General features: G+C 46.5%; 3 protein-coding genes across 4 annotated transcripts in view; 1 reads left to right on the forward strand and 2 right to left on the reverse strand.

Annotated features, from left to right (window-relative positions):
- LOC138208942 (rho GDP-dissociation inhibitor 1-like) overlaps positions 1–2,271 on the forward strand; it is a 26,200-nt gene extending 23,929 nt beyond the window's left edge. For both annotated transcript variants that reach the window (XM_069167197.1, XM_069167198.1), the window contains one exon: positions 360–2,271. In XM_069167197.1, coding sequence (XP_069023298.1) covers positions 360–559 — 200 coding nt within the window. In that variant the 3' untranslated portion in view covers positions 560–2,271. The remainder of the gene's footprint in view (positions 1–359) is intronic.
- A 97-nt stretch (positions 2,272–2,368) lies between these two features.
- Positions 2,369–4,577, reverse strand: ppp1r27b (protein phosphatase 1, regulatory subunit 27b). Its single transcript, XM_069167200.1, has 3 exons — positions 4,192–4,577; positions 3,924–4,074; positions 2,369–3,124 (listed from the first exon to the last, which is right to left on the reverse strand). Exons 1-3 carry the CDS (start codon positions 4,421–4,423, stop codon positions 3,001–3,003), a joined length of 507 nt encoding a protein of 168 aa, XP_069023301.1. The 5' UTR covers positions 4,424–4,577; the 3' UTR covers positions 2,369–3,000.
- Positions 4,578–9,877: 5,300 nt separating this feature from the next.
- Positions 9,878–20,041, reverse strand: p4hb (prolyl 4-hydroxylase, beta polypeptide). The gene is given in 12 exon segments (XM_069166946.1): positions 9,878–10,027; positions 10,434–10,551; positions 11,316–11,336; positions 11,338–11,498; positions 12,389–12,509; positions 12,733–12,933; positions 13,075–13,201; positions 13,287–13,417; positions 14,433–14,570; positions 14,697–14,830; positions 16,650–16,856; positions 19,548–20,041. Coding segments are annotated over 12 exon segments (1,557 nt in total). The 5' UTR covers positions 19,687–20,041; the 3' UTR covers positions 9,878–9,968.
- Positions 20,042–20,284: the final 243 nt, after the last annotated feature.

Here is a 20,284-nt window from a genome sequence, read left to right on the forward strand (position 1 = left end):
AAAAACCCACCCGGCGTCTCCCGGACCTGACGCGCCTCCTTTCGGTCTTTCGGACGGTGAAGCTCCGCCCCCTCTCGAAACGCCGAACGTCACTCGGAGCGACCTCGCCCGGCTCGTCGACGTCAACCGCCGTAGACTTTCTGGAACCTTCTGAAGGTCTCCGTTGACAATTTGCGGAGTTTGACCCCAAAATCGGTTCAAGTTTCAAGTCCACGTTGAAATCGCAAACGTTTCACGTACCAGCCTTGAACTCACTAAACTTAGCGTGAATACTTATTAAGTATGAATTAAAAAAAAAAATCCTCTCCCCCCTCTCTCTCTCCCCCCCCCCTCCCCCCCCTTTTTCCTCCTGTTGACAGTCGACAAGTCGGACTACATGGTGGGCAGCTACGGGCCGCGTCCGGCCGAGTACGACTTCCTGACCACGATGGAGGAGGCTCCCAAAGGCATCCTCGCCCGCGGCAACTACGTCATCAAGTCCAAGTTCACCGACGACGACAAGCACGACCACCTGTCCTGGGAGTGGAACCTGAACATCAAGAAAGACTGGAAAGACTAAAAACAAACAAACAAACAAACAACAACAACAAAAAAAAAAAAGGGGGGGGGGACCTTTGTGCTGAAAGGGGGTGGGGTGCGTTCCTCAGCCCCCCACCTCCTCCTCCTCCTCCTCCTCCTCCTCTTCCTCTTCCTCCCATCGTCCACCATTTCTGCCTTCTTTGTTTTTACTCCGTCGTGCATTTCATGCTCTCATGCCTTAGTTCATCGCCTCGCTGTCTTAACACCCTCTCCACCTCTCTGTCAGTAGCAGCAGCAGCAGCAGCAGCAGTAGCAGCAACAGCCTCCGCCCCGCCCAAACCCCGCCCCCCTCCCCACCCACCCCGCCCGCCTGTCCGTCCATCCATTGGTTCTTCACCAGCTGTGCCATGTAGCTCCTCACTTCTTCTTCTTCTTCTTCTTCTTCTTCTTGTCCTGTTTGTTTTTTTTTCCGCTGCTTGAAGAGATTAAGCCACGCCTTCCCCCGTCCTCCTCCACCACCTCCTCCTCCACCTCCTCCAGAACGGTGTCTTCCTCTCGCAGTATGAAGTACATGTGGAAAAAAAAAAAAAATAACCGAAAAAACAAAAGCAACTGTACAATCAACTTTTGTTTGCCTTTTTTTTTTTTTATATATAATCGTATCAATGGTTGTGTAACGTGACTGTATTCACATCACCGGTAAATCATGTTCATCGCAGGCCCCACTGCGTCCACCTCCGACCCCCCCCCCCCCCCCCCCACCTCCACACACCTTCCTCACCCTCCTCTTCCTCCTTCGCCGCTCACAAAAGCGTTTCCTTTTGCCCCGTCTACTCGCTACGCTGTCTTTTTTGATAGAAGTACCAAACCTGCCTTGTTCAAAAAAAAAAAAAAAAAAAAACACACACAAACAACATTCGCCTCCCTCCCTGCCCGACATGTACTCCCTCCCCCCCCCCCCTCGCCCCCATCCCTCCCTCCCTCCACCCATAACCCCCATGATTTAAAAGAAATAATAATAATTCTCAAAGGGGACTGAATGTTTAATTGGAGATTAAAAAAAGTAAAAAAAACAGAAAAGAAATTACATTCATCGGCGCTCTTCTTCCTTTTAGCCATGAGGCCTTAGCACGAATCACGTGGAGACAAAAACGGCGACAAACATTTCTTAAACTAAAAAGTGTTTTTTTTTTTGTTGTTTTTTTTGTTTTTTTTTGGTTGTTGTTGTTGTTGTTGTTCCCCCTTTGCCTTAATGTACATCATTACCCCCCTCCTTACACACACACACACCTTCATAACACTGCTGTCAGGAAGGAAGTTGAAGCCAGGCATCGTCTGCTGCTGCCGCCGCCGGAGACCTCGGCGGTGTCTGGTCTCACCCTGCAGAGAAAGAAAAAAAAAAAACTGACCGGGCCTTCGCGGCCTCGATGTGGCGGTGTCAGCTGACCCGGCGACACGAAAGATCAGCTGACACCGCCAGAGGTTAAAAAAATAAACACAAATTTAAAAAAAAAAAAACCCTCCACGACCGACCCCGAACCATTGGATTGAGATCGACTCGTACTGTAACCAGAACATGTGGATGTAGAACTTTTATTGTTTTTGTTTGGTTTGGTTTGTTGATGACTTCCTGCTCCATACATTCCTTCACATTGTACAGTTTGTATGAAAAACGCTGGCATGCTGGTGGGGTTGTATATTCTTGTCATCATTCGTGGTTGCTCTTCTCGGTCAATAAAAGATTTTGCTCAACTCGGCCTCCAACTTAGTCTTGTTTTAGTGTGAGGTTTAAAGGGACACTTCCCCCCCTCTCCCTCCACCCCCCCCCTCCCCATTAGGCAAAGACAGGAAGGCAAAGGTAGTAAAGACATTTACATTTATTTGGAAAAAAAAAATGGAAGTATAAAAACAATACAAACTACTAAAAAAAAAAAAAAAGAGCACAGGTAAGTCTTAACACAGCTTTCTGGATTCATAACTAAACACATTTTGCTCATAAATGTTACAGCGAACGAAAGCTGAGCCGCAAAACAAACAGCTTCGGGTTTCGTTCATGATGCCAGCCGGGGGGAAAAAAATAAAATAAATAAATCAAGTCAATAATACACAACAGTAGAAAAAACAAAACAAAACAACAACAACAAAAAAAAAACAGATCAGAAGCACGTGAGTCCCGCTGCGGACGAGTCGGGAGCTCCGAGCAGCAAACAGCCGGCTGTCAGCCCTCCTTCCTCCGCCACACCTCCACGGACACACCCCTTCGTCGTCGTCGTCCGTCCCCCCCCCCCCTCCAGAGCCGAGGGGGCTCAGGGAGTCGGGATCCTGGACTGGTGTGTGTGTGTGCGTGCGTGCGTGCGTGCGTGTGGCCCCTTCCTGCAGAGCAGTCGGACGACTGCGCAGGAGCTTTTTTTTTTTTTTTTCAGGTTGAGTTTCTGAGGCTTTTTTTTTTTTTTTTTTTTTTTTAAATCAGCCGGCTGCCTCTCACTCATTAACGACCAAACCGAAGAGCTCCAGCAGCTCCTTGTTGTCCGGTCGATGAGTTCGGCCGCTTTCTCCCCCGCAGTCGTTCTCCAGCTCGGGGTCGGCGCCCAGCGAGAGCAGGTAGCTGGAAGACAAACAAAACAAAAAAAAAAAAAAAGGGAGAGAGGGGGAGGAACAAAATGAAGAGTCAGCGAAAAGAGACGACGACGTCTGCAAACCTGAAGGCGGATTTTTTCTGCCGCTGCTTCGGTGTCGGAGGTCAAGCAGAGAGCGTGTGTGTGTGTGTGTGTGTGTGTGTGTGTGTGTGTGTGTGTGTGTGTGTGTGCGTGTGTGTGTGTGTGTGTGTTCAGTCAGCACCACATCACCAACCTTCAAATACACCTGCTTATCTGTTGTCTGTCACCTTATAGGTATATATTACAATATGCAGGACACAGAAAGATGCACACTCTCCTTTAAGGGAGAAAAACTTTTGACAGGGAAGGAAAAAAAACTCCCTTTTAAGAGACAAATATTTAAATACTTTGCTTTTACTTTTTTTCTATTTTTTTTTTTCTCTGTGTTGCACCGATTTTGACGTTTTTTTTGGGTTTTTTTGAACAGCCGCCTTTTGAAAGAAAACTATAATCGGCAGCAAAACATCCTATTCCCCAAAGAAGAAGTTTAATTTTCAATTTAATTTTGAAATCGGAAACAATAAAAGCACCTTTTGATCATTTCAATGCAATCGGGCATTTGTTTTTGTTTCTGCAGCCTCATTTAGTTCAAGTCTCTTCTCCACTTCTCTCACTGTCGTGCTGTGATTTTCAAGGTTACTCAAAGACAACCGGACTTGAGTTGAAACTGGAAGAAAAAAAAACCACCCGATTTACAAAAAGTCCAGCTTTTTGAGCTTCGGTTGCAAAATGAGACTCGGCGCTCACCGTGCGATGTGCGGGAAGCCGTCGCTGCAGGCCATGTGCAGCGGAGTCCAGCCCTCCTCGTCCCGCTGGTGGACGTCCGCTCCGTAGTGGACCAGCAGCTTTACGCACTCGATGTTTCCGGACAGGACGGCCTCGTGGACGGCTGCCATGCCTGCGCGCGGGAGAGGGGTCAAAGCGAGAGAAACAAGTTCAAGCGTCGACAGGGAAGCGTTTCTACGGCGAGGCTCTGTGGATCGTTCCCCCCCCCCCCCCCCCCCTCGGCTCTCACCGGAGGGGTACACGGCGTCCAGGTCGACCCTCCCGGCTCTCACGAAGAGTCCGATCCTCTCCAGCTCGCCGTGTCGCACGTAGTCCTGGAAGAGGATGTCGTTGGGGAAGTGGACGCTGCGCGTCGGCTTCAGGGCGGCGGAGCTCCTGCAGGTGACCCGGACGCCGCAGTCCTCCTGGGAGGGGTACGCTTTGATTCCCATGGTCTGGGCCGCGGAGCACTGGTACTTCATCCTTGGGAGTCTGATTTTTTTCTTCAGCAGAAGCTCCTTCTTTTTTTTTTTTATTTATTTATTTTTTTTTCCAAATCCAAAAGTTTGCCTTCCCTCGAGCGTCCAGATGAGTCCGCTTTCCCCTGTCGGATGCGCGGTGACGTGGAGCTGTCCCCTCTACTGGCGCCCTCCGGCTTGCAGGCGCTTTTTAAACTCCCCCCCCCCCCACCCCCACCCCCCCCCTGTAGGGCTATTTTTGGGGGACGCGACACCTCAACAGATCCAGTGGCGAGATTTTGGAAGATGAGTCGCCCCCCCCCCCCCGCCCCCCTCTTGGTTTTCGGGTCCTCCCACCGAGCGGCGGTCACAAGCCTGTAAAGGGAGCTCACGTCTCTCCAGACGTGACAGCCAGCGACCCTCCGCCTCTGCTGTCACCCGCCGAACACACCCAGAAGCTCGCCCACTTTAAGGGAGCGGCGACAGGGGAGGGAGGCCGGAGGCTTCTAGTAAACACCGGGCAGGGTTAACGCTGCCAAACCGCGGGGGCGTCCCGGAGGGGGTGAGGAACCACGCGTAGGCCGCGGACCGCCAGCTGCACTGACATCAACAGTCAGAGAAGAGCTGCTGTCATCATCTTCAAGGACCGTCTTCATCACGGTGCCGGACTCGGGATGGGCGACAAGTCATTTCCAAATGACTGCAGTTTGCGTCATCCTCTTTCTGACCGACGGGAAATCAGAAAACACAATATTGCTTTTCTGTTTCATTTCTCTGTGCATTGTAATTTTTTTGTTTGTTTTTGTTTTAGGCATTTGAAAGCTTCCTTCTGATTATTTTTTAGTAGTTTTGGTTTGTCGGGGTGTTCCCTAAGCAACCTTCAGACGGACTGACCTCAAATTTCTCTACCGATTCCCAGACCGTGGGTCTGATTGCTCTACTTCTACCGTGAAGTTGAGAGTTGAGTTAAAAGTTTTGGGTGAACTTATCTCGTAAAAGTAGGTCATGTTTCCTTCAGGATTAAATCCCAAAACATTTGGTCACCGGGTCGAATTTTAAATGTGTCCGGTACTGTAATATATTTAGTGCTAAATAACTAATATTATCTTACTAAAAATGCTTAAAATGCTAAGATGGTAGCAATTACAAACAATTTGGGGGGGGGGGGGGGGGGCAACAAAAGATCAAAGGACCACAAGTGTAGGGGAAATCTACACAATGGAAAAAAAACAATTGTAAAGTGCAGAAAAATAACAGAATTCAAGATTTGAACTGGCGACTGCGAAAAAAATATACAGAGCTGGACAACAGCAGCTTTCCCCAAGCTGTTCATTTTATGCGTTTTGTTCTTGTACAAATTCATGTTTTTGTGGGTTTTTTTTTTTAAAAGAATAAATCAAGATTTCAGGTTAGAAAAGAAAAAAGAAAAAAAGATGGTGTCATTGGTATATATTTATATATAATGCACCAACAAAGCTTTGAGCATATTAGCACGCTGTGGTAGATATTGTGTTTGAAGTACAGCTTCAAAGGCGCGAGTTTCCTTATTTTAATTGGTATGATATCAACAGGACGATAAAATGACAATACAGACGGGCCCTGAGGGACCGACGAGGAGGGAGACTTTCTACAAAGGAAAAGCTTCAAGTAGCTTTTTTTAGAACCATTAAATCCACACCTGACAACATTTAGGTGAAGAAAAAAAAAAAATAATTCAGTATTTCAGAACTGGAATCTTATTCGGTTAGGGTGTAACTTCATGGTGAGAAATAAAATTAAGCTTAAAAAAAATACACTGGAAAACTTTCCAACTAATATGTGCAGATTTTTTTTTAAATAAAATACTTTAATACTTTCTGTTTGAAGAGTTTTAAAGGACCTCTAAAAATCCTGGCTCAGCCCCCCCCGACAGTCGACCAAAACGAGACGCTTTTAAGGGATGACTTGAGTCGGTGGGATTCGTCCTCTGGGGACCACGAATGGCGACAGCTCACGGTAACACATCCCGCTGAACAAAGCTGGTTCAAACAACTGGATGAGTTTCTCAATCCAACTATAAAATATCCACCTGCCATCGGTAACACAGGAAGACCTGACTACAGTTACATGTTTGTACTTCATTAAATTCATGTATTATTAGATGTATTCATGTATTATTAGATGTATTCATGTATTGTTAGATGTATTCATGTATTATTAGCTGTATTCAAGTATTATTAGATGTATTTAAGTATTATTATTAATATTCATGTATTATTAGCTGTATTTAAGTATTATTAGTTGTATTCAAGTATTATTAGATGTATTCGTGTATTATTATTAATATTCATGTATTATTAGATGTATTCATGTATTAGCTGTATTCAAGTATTATTAGATGTATTCATGTATTATTATTAATATTCATATATTATTAGCTGTATTCAAGTATTATTAGATGTATTCAAGTATTATTAGCTGTATTCACGTATTATATGTTTTCATGTATTATTAGATGCATTCATGTATTATTACATGTATAGTTGTATTCATGTATTATCAGATGCATACATGTATTATTAGTTGTATTGAAGTATTATTAGAAGTATTCATGTATTATTATATGTATTCAAGTATTATTAGATGTATTCAACTATTATTAGAAGTATTCAAGTATTATTAGATGTGTTCATGTATTACTAGCTGTATTCAAGTATTATTAGATGTATTCAAGTATTATTAGATGCATTCATGTATTATTACATGTATAGTTGTATTCATGTATTATTAGATGCATACATGTATTATATGTATTCAAGTATTATATGTATTCAAGTATTATTAGATGTATTCAACGATTACTAGAAGTATTCATGTATTATTATATGTATTCAAGTATTATTATATGTATTCAAGTATTATATGTATTCAAGTATTATTATATGTATTCAACGATTACTAGAAGTATTCATGTATTATTATATGTATTCAAGTATTATATGTATTCAAGTATTATTAGATGTATTCAACTATTATTAGATGTATTCAACGATTACTAGAAGTATTCAAGTATTACTAGAAGTGTTCATGTATTATTATATGTATTCAACTATTATATGTATTCAACTATTATTAGATGTATTCAACGATTACTAGAAGTATTCATGTATTATTATATGTATTCAAGTATTATATGTATTCAAGTATTATTAGATGTATTCAACGATTACTAGAAGTATTCAAGTATTACTAGAAGTGTTCATGTATTATTATATGTATTCAACTATTATATGTATTCAACTATTATTAGATGTATTCAACGATTACTAGAAGTATTCATGTATTATTAGATGTATTCAAGTATTATTAGATGTATTCAACTATTATTAGATGTATTCAACGATTACTAGAAGTATTCATGTATTATTAGATGTATTCAAGTATTATTAGATGTATTCAACTATTATTAGATGTATTCAACGATTACTAGAAGTATTCAAGTATTACTAGAAGTGTTCATGTATTATTAGATCTATTCTCATCAAGTGTTTGACAGTTTTGGTTTCAAAGTTTCGGACTGATGAGGAAATAAGAAGGTTAACCATCATATCTTCAGGCTTTTGTGCGTCAGTCGCTGTTGCTCGACGATATTCGCTCCACGGGATCGTTTTTTCCAGACGCGATCGATTTGGTCAGCAAAAAAAAAAAAAAAGTTTTCAAAACCGTTCATTCAACAAAACAAGCAGTTTTGAAGTCTTCACTTGTAAAATCAATTTTTCTACATTTACGTTTAAAATTCAAATATGTGTATCTTCAGATGTGTCATAATGCAGCCGTCGGGGGGGGGGGAACAAACAAACAAAAAAAACTGAAGACATGAATCTTTTTTTTTATGTATTTTTTTTTTTGTTTATTAGCCACCATTTCACGTTATTATTATTTTTTTTTTTTTCCACATCAATTTTGGATATGATGGAATGCTTTGTTAGGTTCTCCCCCCCCCCCGCCGTTCGGCTGACAGACCCATCACCTCGCTCTGCACCGGCCTCCCCCTCCCTGCCGAGCAACACACACACACACACACACACACACACACGCACGCACGCGCACACACACACACACACACACACACACACACACAGTCACTGTGGTAACAAGGGGTGCTGGGTAGAGCCAGATGGATGCGGGAGGTGCAGTATGGGTGAGGGGAGGGGCGGGGCTGTGCGACTGTTCCCTCCCCCACCTCAGATATCACACGCACAGGAACGTCTCTCAGACCGACCTGACCAGTAAACCGTCCCAATCTCTCGTCTGGCTTTAGTAACCACAGTGAATCTCTGATGAGGCGTGAATGCAGTGCGGACCTTATCAGGAGCGCCGGTCTGAGAGAGTTGCGTCCGATGGAGGGAGGGGGGGGGAGGGGGGCCCAACTCTGCACCAACAGGGCCGACCGGCAACAGCTGGGCACGACAGTACAGTATTAACAAAAAAAAACAACAAAAAAAAAAAAAAACTCAACGTGAAAGCAATTAAATAAAAAAAAAAAGAAAAGTTAAGCCTTGTTCCTTTTTTTTTTTTTTTTTTTTTTAGAAAAATAGTCAGTAGCCACGCTGAAACGAGGAGACGGAAACAAAACAAAAACAAAAATATTAGGGAATGAAGGTAAAGTAAACTGCCCCCCTCCCCCCCCCCCCCCTCCCACCCTACACACACACACACACACACACACAGAGGAAGAGGAAATAATTGGTCTGGGCTACAGATGGGAGGTGGAGGGAGGGAGGGAGGAGGGCTTGGGGGGGGCGGGGGGGGGGGTTAGGGTTACAGGGCTTTGTGCTACACTGGACAAGCGGTGTGGGGTTTATTTTTTAGTGAAGACACTACAAAAACAAAAAAACAAAATGAAAAATAAAACACGTCTACAGGATGGCCCCCTTTTTGTCCCCCTGAGAGATCAGTCCTCACACATCACTCTGCTGGTCCTTTTTGGGTTTCTACGGGGAGGAACACTGGCAAGCCGCCCCCCCCCCCTAACCCCCCTCCCCCGCCCCCGACCTACAGATACAGCTTACAACACCCACACTGAGCGAGAGGAAGGGGAGCAAACTCATCCGGAAACATTTCGAAAAAACTGGATCTCAATGCCGTTGTTGTTGTTTTTTTTTTTTTCTTTTTTAACATTTGGTTTTTAACATTTGGTTTGAAATATACAAGGCAGGCAGCTGATAGTGAGCTCTGTAGACAAAAGGCATTGAGGTCTCCCACAGAGGTGGTGCACTGTCCCATGAAGTCCTCCCCCTCCCCTCGACCCCCCCCTCCCTTCCCCTCCACCTCGGGTGGGACGAGACCAGTCTGGCCAGAAGGTTGCGAGGTGTGGTGGATGATGGACTGACTGGCTGACGGGCGGGCGTCAGGCCGGCTTCACTGACAGGCAGTTAAAAGGGGGGAAGTATTAATGTTCACAGGACGGGGAAGGCCCACGAGGACGTGAAGGTGGTGATGGTGACTGGTTGGGTCGGGTCGGGACTCGTCTCCTCTCTCTCTCTCTCTCTCTCTCTCTCCCTCCTCTCTCTCCCTCCTCTGCAGGCGCTTACAACTCGTCGTGCCCGTCGTCCTCGCCGTCGGACTCCGAGTCCACGTCTTCCAAATCTGGAGGGGGGGGAAAGAGAGTTACTCCTGGATCTTTGTTCAAAATGTAACCGACTAAAAAAAAAAGAAAAGGAAAAAGAGTGTGCAGGAAAAAAAAACACTTTTTTTTTTAATTTTTTTTTTTTAAACTACTTAAAAAAACTAAAATCAGTAAAAGTAATCTCTTCCTAAATGGAACGGGGAGGTGGTGTGTGTGTGTGTGTGTGTGATAGTAGTTTTACAATCTCGACATGAAGGTCGCTGCTTCCCTCCTGGCTTTATTTGCGTCGCCGTGCTGCGTTCAAACAGCCGGAGGAACCGAACAACTCAGGCCGGCGCGATGCGACTTTAAAAAAAAAAAAAAAGAAGCAACTCCTCTTCTCCGTGAGCTTCTTCTAAACACCAGCCGTGCGAGACGTCGGTCTCACCTCCGCGTCCATCTCCTCGTCGTCGTCTTCTGCCGCAGGAGCTCCGCCCTCCTTCCCGCCGCTCTCCAGGAACTTGGAGAAGCCTTCCAGCGTCCTCTCGCCGTTGTAGTCGATCACCTGTCGACGAGACGCGTTTTATTTTTTTTATTTTTTTATTTTTACGATTAGACGTCTATTTCACTGCAGAAACTCACGAACACACTTGTTGAGCCTCTGACATTTTAAACCGGGCCAACGAACTCTGGCACTCGAACGGTGCCAAAGCAAACAGCCGGCAGGTGGGCTGCTAAAATAAGTTCAGACGCGAGGAGGTCGATCGGAGGACGACTGCAGAGCGGCCGGTTTAACGCCGCCGGTCTCTCGGACCTCTTCCCCGGGTCTCCGGCGCGCTTCGTCCGAAGACGGGGCTCACGGGGGGGGGGGGTTTCAGACTTCCCCGAGCCCGTCGCCCCCGGCAACACGGCGCTCGTTTTAAAAGGCCGCCGAGGACCGCCCGTTCGGCAGAGCGAGATCATCGCGAAGGAATCCGAGAAGAACCAAACACCGACGTAGTGATGCAGTACGTCGGTGTTTGGTTCTTCTCGGATTCCTTCGCGAAAACCCGACGGGGGCCCGGCGGGGTCTCGGGTTTCCTCCGCGAGCGGTTAACGCCGCTAAATCAAGAGGCACTAACGACAGCGGCGATTCTGGAGCCGAGCGAGCGCACGGGGTCACCAAAAAAAAAAAAAAATGCTGATTATGGAGGGTTGGAAATGTCACGGAGGGTTTTTTTTTAAAATGGATCCGTCAACGCGAGGGGAGACTTTTCGCGAAGAGCCGCGAGACGGTGCCGTTCCCCTCCCCCCCCCTCCCCCGCCCCTCCTCCGCTCGACGGCGCTCACCTTGTGCTCGTCTCCCCTCGGGGAAGAACTTCAGGGTGGGGAAGCTGTGGACTTTGACGGCGTCGATCTCGTTGGCCGTGGAGTCCATCTTGGCCACGATGATGTTGCTGCCGTCCTTGTATTTCTCGCCCAGCTTCTCCCAGATGGGAGTCAGCTGTTTGCAGTGACCGCACCACGGCGCATCTGGAATATCACAGGGGGAGATACGAAGAGGTCAGCGATCACAGATCGATCGATCTCGGCTTCAAAAAAAGTTGGGATCGCCGTGTCCGGTGTTGTTAAGAATAGTTGGATAAATTAAATAAAACTATCGATGAATACAAAGTTTTTAAATAGACCTCGGGGGGAAAAAAAAAAACAAACAAAAAAAACCACGACCCCCGATCGGATCACCTTTAGATTCAAGTGGCGCGTCGTGTTATATTCACACATGTATGGTTTTCCTTAAAACAGAGGGGGGGGGATCGTTTATCTGGAGAGAACACACACACACACACACACACACACACACGACACACACACACACACACACACACACACACACACACACACACACCTTCATGCCCTCGCTCCCCTTTGACACCCCCCCCCCTTTCCTCCCCCCACATGTCAGGGAATACCCCCCCCCCCCACCCCCCTTCCCGCTCTGCACGACTGACCGTTAGCCGCATTTAACAACCAGAGATGGAAAATTCTTCCAAAAATAGTTGCAAATTTGGATAAGGAGCACTTTTTAAAAACAATCCCGCGGCTATATTTAACCGGCTCTCTTTGGGCGTCCGGGTCTGGTGGCTAAATGAATTTGTGAGGAGCCGGTTTGAGGAGGCGAGCGGGCCTCGAGCATCAGTTCTGAGATATTTGAAAAGGGCTTAGCACGGCTGAGATTCGAGTTTCACGCGCCGGAGCTGGAGGCCAAATCTTGTCCCATCTATGGGCAACTGACTGGCAAAAAAAATAAAAAATAAATAAAAATAATAATCCCCCTTCGACACCATCCGAACGCCACCGACGGCTTGCGTTTTTTGCAGGTCGATGGCGGAAGAAAACGCGAACGAATGAAAATGGCTTCTCACAGAATTCGACGAAGACGTTCTTTGAGGGATCGAACACGACCTCCTCGAAGTTTTTGCCCACCAGAACCTTGACGGGGCTTTTGTCCCAGTCCTCTGGGATGTCCTGGCTCATGAGGTGCGGCTGTGGCGGACAGAAAAAAAAAAACAAAAAAAAAAACAGTAATTAAACTCACGGGGCTCTCGAGGTATTCTCAAGAGCACGGCTCAACGGGCAAACTGACGTTAACGGGATTAAGGCTGTAATTAAAAAAAAAAAAAAAAAAAAATTGCACTCGTGCAACCGTCGTCACACACTCGGGCTGCAAATTCAAGTCCTACATCGACACCGGCGGCTCGTCGCTCACCTTCAGCTTGCCGTCGGTGAACAGCGTGCAGAACTTGGTGATGCTCTCTGCGGTGATGGCGTCGCTCTCGGGCTTGTACTTGGTCATCTCGTCCTCCAGGGTGATGAGGCGGATGGCGGGGCACTCCTCCTTCTTCAGGCCGAAGAACTCCAGGATGCGCTGGTTGTCGTCGACGTCGCTGTCGATGAAGATGAAGAGGATCTGGGGGAGGAGAGGGAGGGGGAGGGGGGGGGAAGGGTTGGATCAGAGGTCAGAGTTGGTCTTTTTTTTTTTTTTTTTCTCACACAGGTTACTAAACGTGGTTTTTTTTTTTTTTTTTTGGACCCCGGACGGTCCACCTACCTGACCCTTGAATCCCTCCGCGGCCTTCTTAAACTCGCCCATCTTGTCCTGGAAGTCGGAGGCAGCTTTGGGCAGGAACATGAGGATGTGGGACTTGATTTCTCCACCGAAGATTTTCGGGTGCGGTCTGCAGAAGACGAGAGAGTTTGTCGTGTAAAAAAAAAAAAAGGCGGGTGGGGAGGGTTGCTTGTTGAAAAAAAAAAAAAAACAACAAAAAACGGTGGCGTTCATAAATTACCTGCTCGGTAAACTCGATGACCAGAGGCAGCTGGTTGGACTTGACGAAAGCCAGCAGCTTCTCTTTGCTCAGCTCTCCGTCGAAGGTGTTGCGGCCTTCGTCGAACTGCCCAGGGGAAAAAAAAAAAAAAAAAAAAAATGGAAACGTTCAGATGCAAATGTATCACCCACCTGGTGTCGCGTCTAGTCTGCCCGTGAACACCAGACAAACCTCTTCAAAATCCCCCCCCCCGACCAAAGGGACTCCTATTGGGCGTTAAGAATAGCAGAGGTACAGCTGTGCCAGGCAGCGCTTACTGGCACACAATAGGAGAGCGGACATTCGGCCGGCGGCCCACCGCCAGCCTCGCGGGCACTGAAACTTAAGCTCCCCCGTGAAATAAACAAGCGAGACAGACTCCCCCACCTCCCCTCTCTCCCCCCGGCTGTTTATTAAAACTGAGCCCCGGCTTTGGGAGGGTTTTCTTAACTGCAGGCCACATGTCAACCGTTTTTATGTCAGGGTAGAGTTACCGACGGGAATAAGGAAGGGTGGTGGTAGTGGTGGGGGTGGGGGGGCAGGGTTGCCAGGTTGGAGACATTTGTTGCTTTCCAAATCGCATTCTTTTTATTTTCAGTACGTCCTGCAGCTTCCCTTACAGAGTGACGTGTTGCAATTTTGCAGTGTGCATGAAAGTGGATATGAAAGTGGATATGCCAGTCGATGTGCCGTCTCTCCCGCTGCAAAGGATTGTGGGTCAGAACGCAGGACGTTTGGGCTGCAGTCCGCAAAAAACACGGCCGGACGCAGTGGGACATCCTGGTACTTTTGGCATCCTGCATTTCACCTACTGGGACGCGCTACGAATTACGAGAGATTACTCTTCGCTGAGGGATTGAGAGTCCGGGACCGAAGGGGTTAAATTCCCCCGGACACCCTCGCACGCCCACGTTGCGTCACGTTTACTGCCCGACTCCCTGGACCTTGATCCAGTTTTGACAAGTCGACCGAGATGCGTTTCTGCCGATAAGAAAGCCGAATGGCCTCTCGACTAAAACGGAGGCTTGCCGTTCGTATCGGGGGGAACGTAAACGTCGGCGTGCTCGGAGGCGCGGCGGAACGCGGGAGGAAATGACCTCACCTTCTTGAAGAGGACCACGCTGTCCTTGGACACCTCGAACTTGGCGTAAACGGCGTCGCTGGAGGTCAGGGCGAAGGGAACGTCGTCCACGGCTTCGGCTGCTCTTTCGAAGGCCTTGGCGCCGTCGGAGTCGGCGTCCTACGCGCGAGAAAAACAAAAAACGAAAAACAAACTCACCTTCAGATAAAAGCACCACGAGCGATTAAAGCTTCTCCGATACCACAAACGGACACGGGGGACACGGGAGAGACGGGAGTCGATCACCTTGAAGAATCCCAGGACGGCCACCTCGTTGTCGGCGATCAGAGCCTCGGCCACGCTGACCTCCGTCAGGGTGTTGACGGCGGGCCCCGTGCGCTTCTTCAGCCAGCTCACCATGTCGTCCGCCTGCCTGCCAGCTGCAACGCAACACAACGACGGACGTCAGAGAGCGCGGACGGGACGCCATCCCGGCTACGTTAGAGAGAGAGGGCGGAGCCGCCGCCGCCGCCGTCGAGAATTTTCAAAATTAAGGCGTCAGAAGTTGCTCCTGAACTAAAGTGGTTTTAAGTTTTCCGCCGCCGCCGCTGGACAGAAGAAACGGCGTGTGTACCGAGTGCGTTAAACACAGGGCACGCAGCCCGACATGCAGGAGCGCTGTTTGTTTGCGTACCGAAGGGGGAAGTACGTCACCTGGAACACGACAAAACATCTCAACCTAAACATCCGCTGTAGTATTTGAGTGCATCTGCGCAACCTTCTTTGGTCAAACTGAAGACGTGGAGGCAGGAGAGTCCCCCCCCCCCCCCCCTCTTCGATTTACAAGAGTTTAAGTGCCTCTAAAAGTGCAGCTCTGACAGCTTCATTTGTTTACGAGTCGGTATTTAAGGGGAAAGTTAAGGGGGAAACCTTAGTTGCAGTTTTGAGCTACTCGTTGTGTTTTTTTTTGCACCTCTTAAATGTTGTTAAAGCGTTTTACACCTTTTAGATGAAGCCTGAACTCTTTTAGGAATTTTTTTTTTTTTTAATTTGTAAAATTTTTGTAAAAAAAAAAAAAAAAAAAGGGCCATTTCCCTGCTTTTTAAATTTTTTTTTTAATATATATATATATACTCACACTAAATAGTCTTTAAAACACAGTTTCTGATTTGTCAAGCTTTTATTCTAATTGTGAAAGAAAAAAAAAAAAAATTGCACCACATTAAACCGACAGAGTTCAGGCTTCATCTAAAATGCGGAAGCAGCTTTAAAAACCCGTAAGAGTTGCGAAAAAATTAACGCCCGTGAGGTTTCCCCTCAACTTTTCACTCAGTTGCCGAACGGGATGATTTCGGCGTCGTCGCTCGTTTTCGCTTTCACACCCAACTGTTGTCGTTTGACGCACTAAATGAAAATCGTTACGCCGAGTGTACGAGGCTGTTAAAAAATGTGTTTACTTTTGGATTGAGCCAATTAAAAAAAAAAAAAAAAAAAGGCCCCGCGGTGAGACGGGAGCCGGTGATGCAACGCTGCAGCAACTCCGCCGAGAGACACGTGTTGATGATGCAGCATGTGAAAAGTCTCGGTGGCTGCGTGGGAGGCGGGAAAAAAGAAAAGAAGAAGAAAAAAAAAAAGGCCGGATTTAAGTCCGAGCGGTCCGTTTCCACGACCCGCCTCTCTCCCCTCCCGTTGCACACCGAGCCGGGCGGAGAGGAGACGACGTGAGGAAATGCACATCTCTCCACCGCAGCTCGGCCTCACCGTGGGAGGAACGGGAGGCCGCCGCCCACTTTTTTTTTTTAAATATCAGGAACGGTCCTGGAAGCCGATTGGCTGGCTTGCCGCTCGTGCTGTGCGGATCGTATTACCGGCATGAGGGAAAAAAAAAAAAAAGTGAATGAGGGCCGGCTTTTGGTTGTTTCCAAGATACATTTTATAAAGTAATATTCACTGGCTTTTACTTATGATTACATCACTTTGAGAGGAAAAACGAAAACAAAAACCACCCGATCGTGAAGGTGCATTGAGGGATGTCATCCAACTTCCAAAGCTGCCGCCCTGGACAGAGCTGATGTGCGAGCGCGTCTTCGTCTCATCTTTAGAGACGAGGGCCAATAATGTCCGACGTCAAACTCGCATTATCCGATCATTGATCAGCGTGTTGATCCGCGTTTGCTCGGCGCTTCGCCACAACGACCGTGTTAAGACCGATGCTCATTTATACACGTTTTCCTGAGCAGAAGCCCCGTTCCCACTCACCAGAGTACTCCTTGGGGGACTCCTTCTCGCCACCCTTGAAGAACTTGATGGTGGGGTACCCCCGGACGCCGTACTCCTGGGCCAGTTCGGTCTCCTCGGTGGCGTCCACTTTACCCAGGCGGATGGCCGAACCCTCGGCCTTCAGCATGCCGGCTGCCTTGGCGTACTCTGGAGCCAGGGCCTTGCAGTGGCCGCACCACGGAGCGTCTGCGGGGGGGGGGGGCAACGACAAATATTTAAAACGCAAGTAGGCCCGTCGCCGTCATCTCCCGGTTGCGATTATTTGAGCTGACCATTAATCTACATAAAAAAAAACAAGCCGGATGTAAATAACAGAATTGGAGACGAGTGGAGAATTAGCGCCACCGACTGTTTGTCTGAAGGACTTCAACTTCTAATATTAAACCTACTACGTTTCAAGGAGCGTCTATTGACTTTAACATCACGGTTTTAGTCGCAAAGCCAAACACCAGAGACAATCAACGGATCCCCTTCTTTATGGGGATTATTGTCAAATTATGACGAGGGATAAATGACAATAGGGACATAAAATGAGTAGAAAGGGACAATTAATTGTAATTATTTATATGACAACTAAACTATACGACAGCAAACACTTCACGATTTACAAGAGTTTTTAGTCGGAGCTGTGAGGAAGGTAACAAACTTTGACCCTGTACTTTGAAACATAAAAAAAAAAAAAGCCTTGTCATTCAGCAGCATTACAACATCATTTTCATTTTGAATCTATTAATTGTGACCTTGAACCATAGCGGCGCATCGAGGTAGATAAAACCACTCAGTTGAAGCTTAAATAAATCTCATTAAAAACACTTTATTTCAATCTTATAAAACTAATCTTTGGTCACACAACTTGTGGCTGGGTGCCGCCATTAGCCTGCAAATGAGGCCTTTAGGGGACATCTGTAAATCGCAGTGTCTTGCTGAATGCTTTGCATGTGACGTGTCTTATGAAGGAAGCTTGGTGTCTTTTTTTCATGCAGCTTTTAAAAAAAAAAAAAAATAACTGTCCCAAGAGAGAATTTTCATGCACTGACAACAAGTTTGTAAGTAAAATAAATAAAATAAAATAACTGAGAATAAAATAATTTTGGTCGCAGACTTATGAAGCCTCTTTTATCGTGTCGAAAAACTTTTGGTTGTAAATCAAGACTCCTTCGGTTGCAAGTTGAGTTGCAATTAAAAAGACGAGGCCTACGCTGATGGGCGAGACGGGAGTTTCAATAGGTTTGATCAAAGTTTGGATCGAAACGTGTGTCATTCAGGAACCCGTACTGAAGCCAAGCTATCGGTATATAAAATGTCCAACTGCAGCCAAAAAGCTCGAGACATTCGATCGATAACGGGATAAAAGAAAAGAAAAGCGAGCCTTCGCATTTGTGCAGCTCTATTCAACAAATAAAGTTTTATTTTACTTATGATACGAATGACCAAAATTATTAAAAGATTGTCAAAACCAAATCAATCCTAGTTGTTATCCAAGAACCAAAATCCCATTAATCAGGATGTTTTCGCACAACTTAAAATGAAGTTACCGATTTAAAAAAAAAAAACATTTTTTTTTTTTTTTTTTTTAAAGGGAATATAAAACTTAAATGGGAATTTCTTTCTTTCAAGGAGGTCTGGTAAATACATTCAACTCAAGGGGAAACGGTTTAATTTCTGCTGTGGTTTCACGTCCAGTTGTATATTTGTTTAGAGTCTGGACACCAAACGGCTCGTCACCATATCAGAAATGACACGTGGAGTTAAAAAAAAATAAAAAAAAATAAAAAAAAAATCTGCAATTGCATCAACTTCACTTCTTGACAAAGAACAAAACTGATCATGTCCAGGTCGATTTCCAGGAGCTGGCAGATGAACTTCTGTAAAAGTACACGTCAACCTACTCTTCACCCCCCCCCCCCCAAACCTCATGAGCCCGCCCAGCTGACGAATACGTGGTCAAACAAAACAAAAAAAAAACCAACCCCACAACGTCCTCCCTCCCATCAGCACACCCATTGGAGAGTCTTCCTCCGCGGAGGCCTCTGACTGGTCCGACTCATCCGTCACACAGTCCTGAGAGCAGGTTACCCAGTCCCACAAAAAAAAAAAAGTGAAGCGGGATGGGCCTGCAGGCTATGAAGAAGTCCTCGTGGAAAAAAAAAAACAAAAAAAAAACTAATCCTGATATTAAAAGGAGGGAGGAAGGAGGAGGGAGTAAAAATGCTAAAAAAAAGTTTTAAAATAATAAAAAAAGACGTGAAACTAAGTGACGGGTCTGAAACCGCAGCATGCAATCGAAACTGACCGAGTCACTACAAAGACTTCTATTAAAAGAAAAGAAAAAAGAAAAATCTATTAAAGTCTATTTACAGAGACGGGTCCTGCACGCGCGTGCATAGTTCGTCAAAGATTTCTCCTGCGCGTGCACGAACCTTAACTTGCAAGTCTTTTTATTTTTATTTATTTTTTTTTGCCTCCCCCCCCCTTCCCCCACACCGGAGGCTAAGTTAAAGCAAGGAATATAAAAAAAAAAAAAAAAAATCAACCACAGAAAGCTGCGATACGCGTGAAAAGTTAACAGGAGCTCGGAGGGGTGATGGGGGGGTGGCTGGAGGGGTCACAGAGCGCTCAGCTAACTTCGGCGTTCAAGATGGTTCAATTAAAAATTAAAATTAAAAGAGTCTGACAGAAAAGGAGACTCGGTCGGTTTCACGCGCAGACTTAAAAAAAAATAAAAATAAAATCACATGTCAAAGTTTAATGCTATAAAACACCGAGGGGGGGGGGGGGGGGAAGGGGGAAGGGGGAAGGGGATGTGAGCTAGCTTAGCATCGCGAGCCGCCGGTGCGGAAGGACAGCCCGAAGAAGAAGAAGATTAAACGAGCTTACAGAATTCAACCAGGATGTTGGGGTGAGCCCGGAGAGCCTCGTCGAAGTTACTTTTCTTCAGCACCAGGACGTCTTCCTCCTCGGCGACGTCAGCCCTGCTGGCCGCGGCCAGCGCGCAGAAGAGCACAAACTTCAGCATAGTTAGCGTCGAGTTGTTGTTTGTTGGTTGGTTGGTTGGTTGGGGGTGTTTTTTGTTGTTTTTCCTTCCCGGCGGAGAGACGACGGCGGGCGGACACGGTTCGGCTGCGGAGACGGGTCTTTAGTTTCTTGCTTCTTTTCCCCTTCTTCTTCTTCTTCTTCTTCTTCTTCTTCGTTGTTGTTGTTGTTGTTGTCGTCGCCTCGTTTAAGGTCCGGAGAAGGAGCGAGCTGCTAGTTTGTGTCTGCCGCTACGAACGTGGCACCGCACGCAGAAACCGGAGGGGTCAGCCGCACTGCGCATGCGCCTTTATCAGGCCGAAAAGCAGTTCGTGTTGAAATGTGACTGGACCGCAGCGCGCGGCACCTGGAAGTGAAAGAGAGGGCGCTCCCGCTGGCATTCCTGCACATCCAGCCCCCCCCCCCGACAGAGGAGGTGGAGGAGGAGGAGGAGGAGGAGGGAGAGAGCACATCTTTCTTTTCTTTTCTTTTTTTACACCAGTGAAACGATGTACAAATTACATACGTAATAATAAAAAAAAAAATGCATTCAAAAACCGCAGTCAGCAACATTTTTATTAAATGATGAAAGTAAACGCAGT

This window comes from Embiotoca jacksoni, unplaced genomic scaffold (genome assembly GCF_022577435.1).
Source record: "Embiotoca jacksoni isolate LCO1_2020_lvr unplaced genomic scaffold, fEmbJac1.0.p SCAF_4, whole genome shotgun sequence".
NCBI classification, from domain to species: Eukaryota; Metazoa; Chordata; class Actinopteri; family Embiotocidae; genus Embiotoca; species Embiotoca jacksoni.

Excerpts from the sequence above, each read along its gene's own strand:
- ppp1r27b (XM_069167200.1), bottom strand. The coding sequence starts at position 4,423 with ATGAAGTACCAGTGCTCCGCGGCCCAGACCATGGGAATCAAAGCGTAC. Across the intron at positions 4,075-4,191 it reads GGACGCCGTGTACCCCTCCG|GCATGGCAGCCGTCCACGAG; the intron begins GTGAGAGCCGAG and ends TCCCGCGCGCAG. Across the intron at positions 3,125-3,923 it reads GGCTTCCCGCACATCGCACG|CTACCTGCTCTCGCTGGGCG; the intron begins GTGAGCGCCGAG and ends TTTGTCTTCCAG.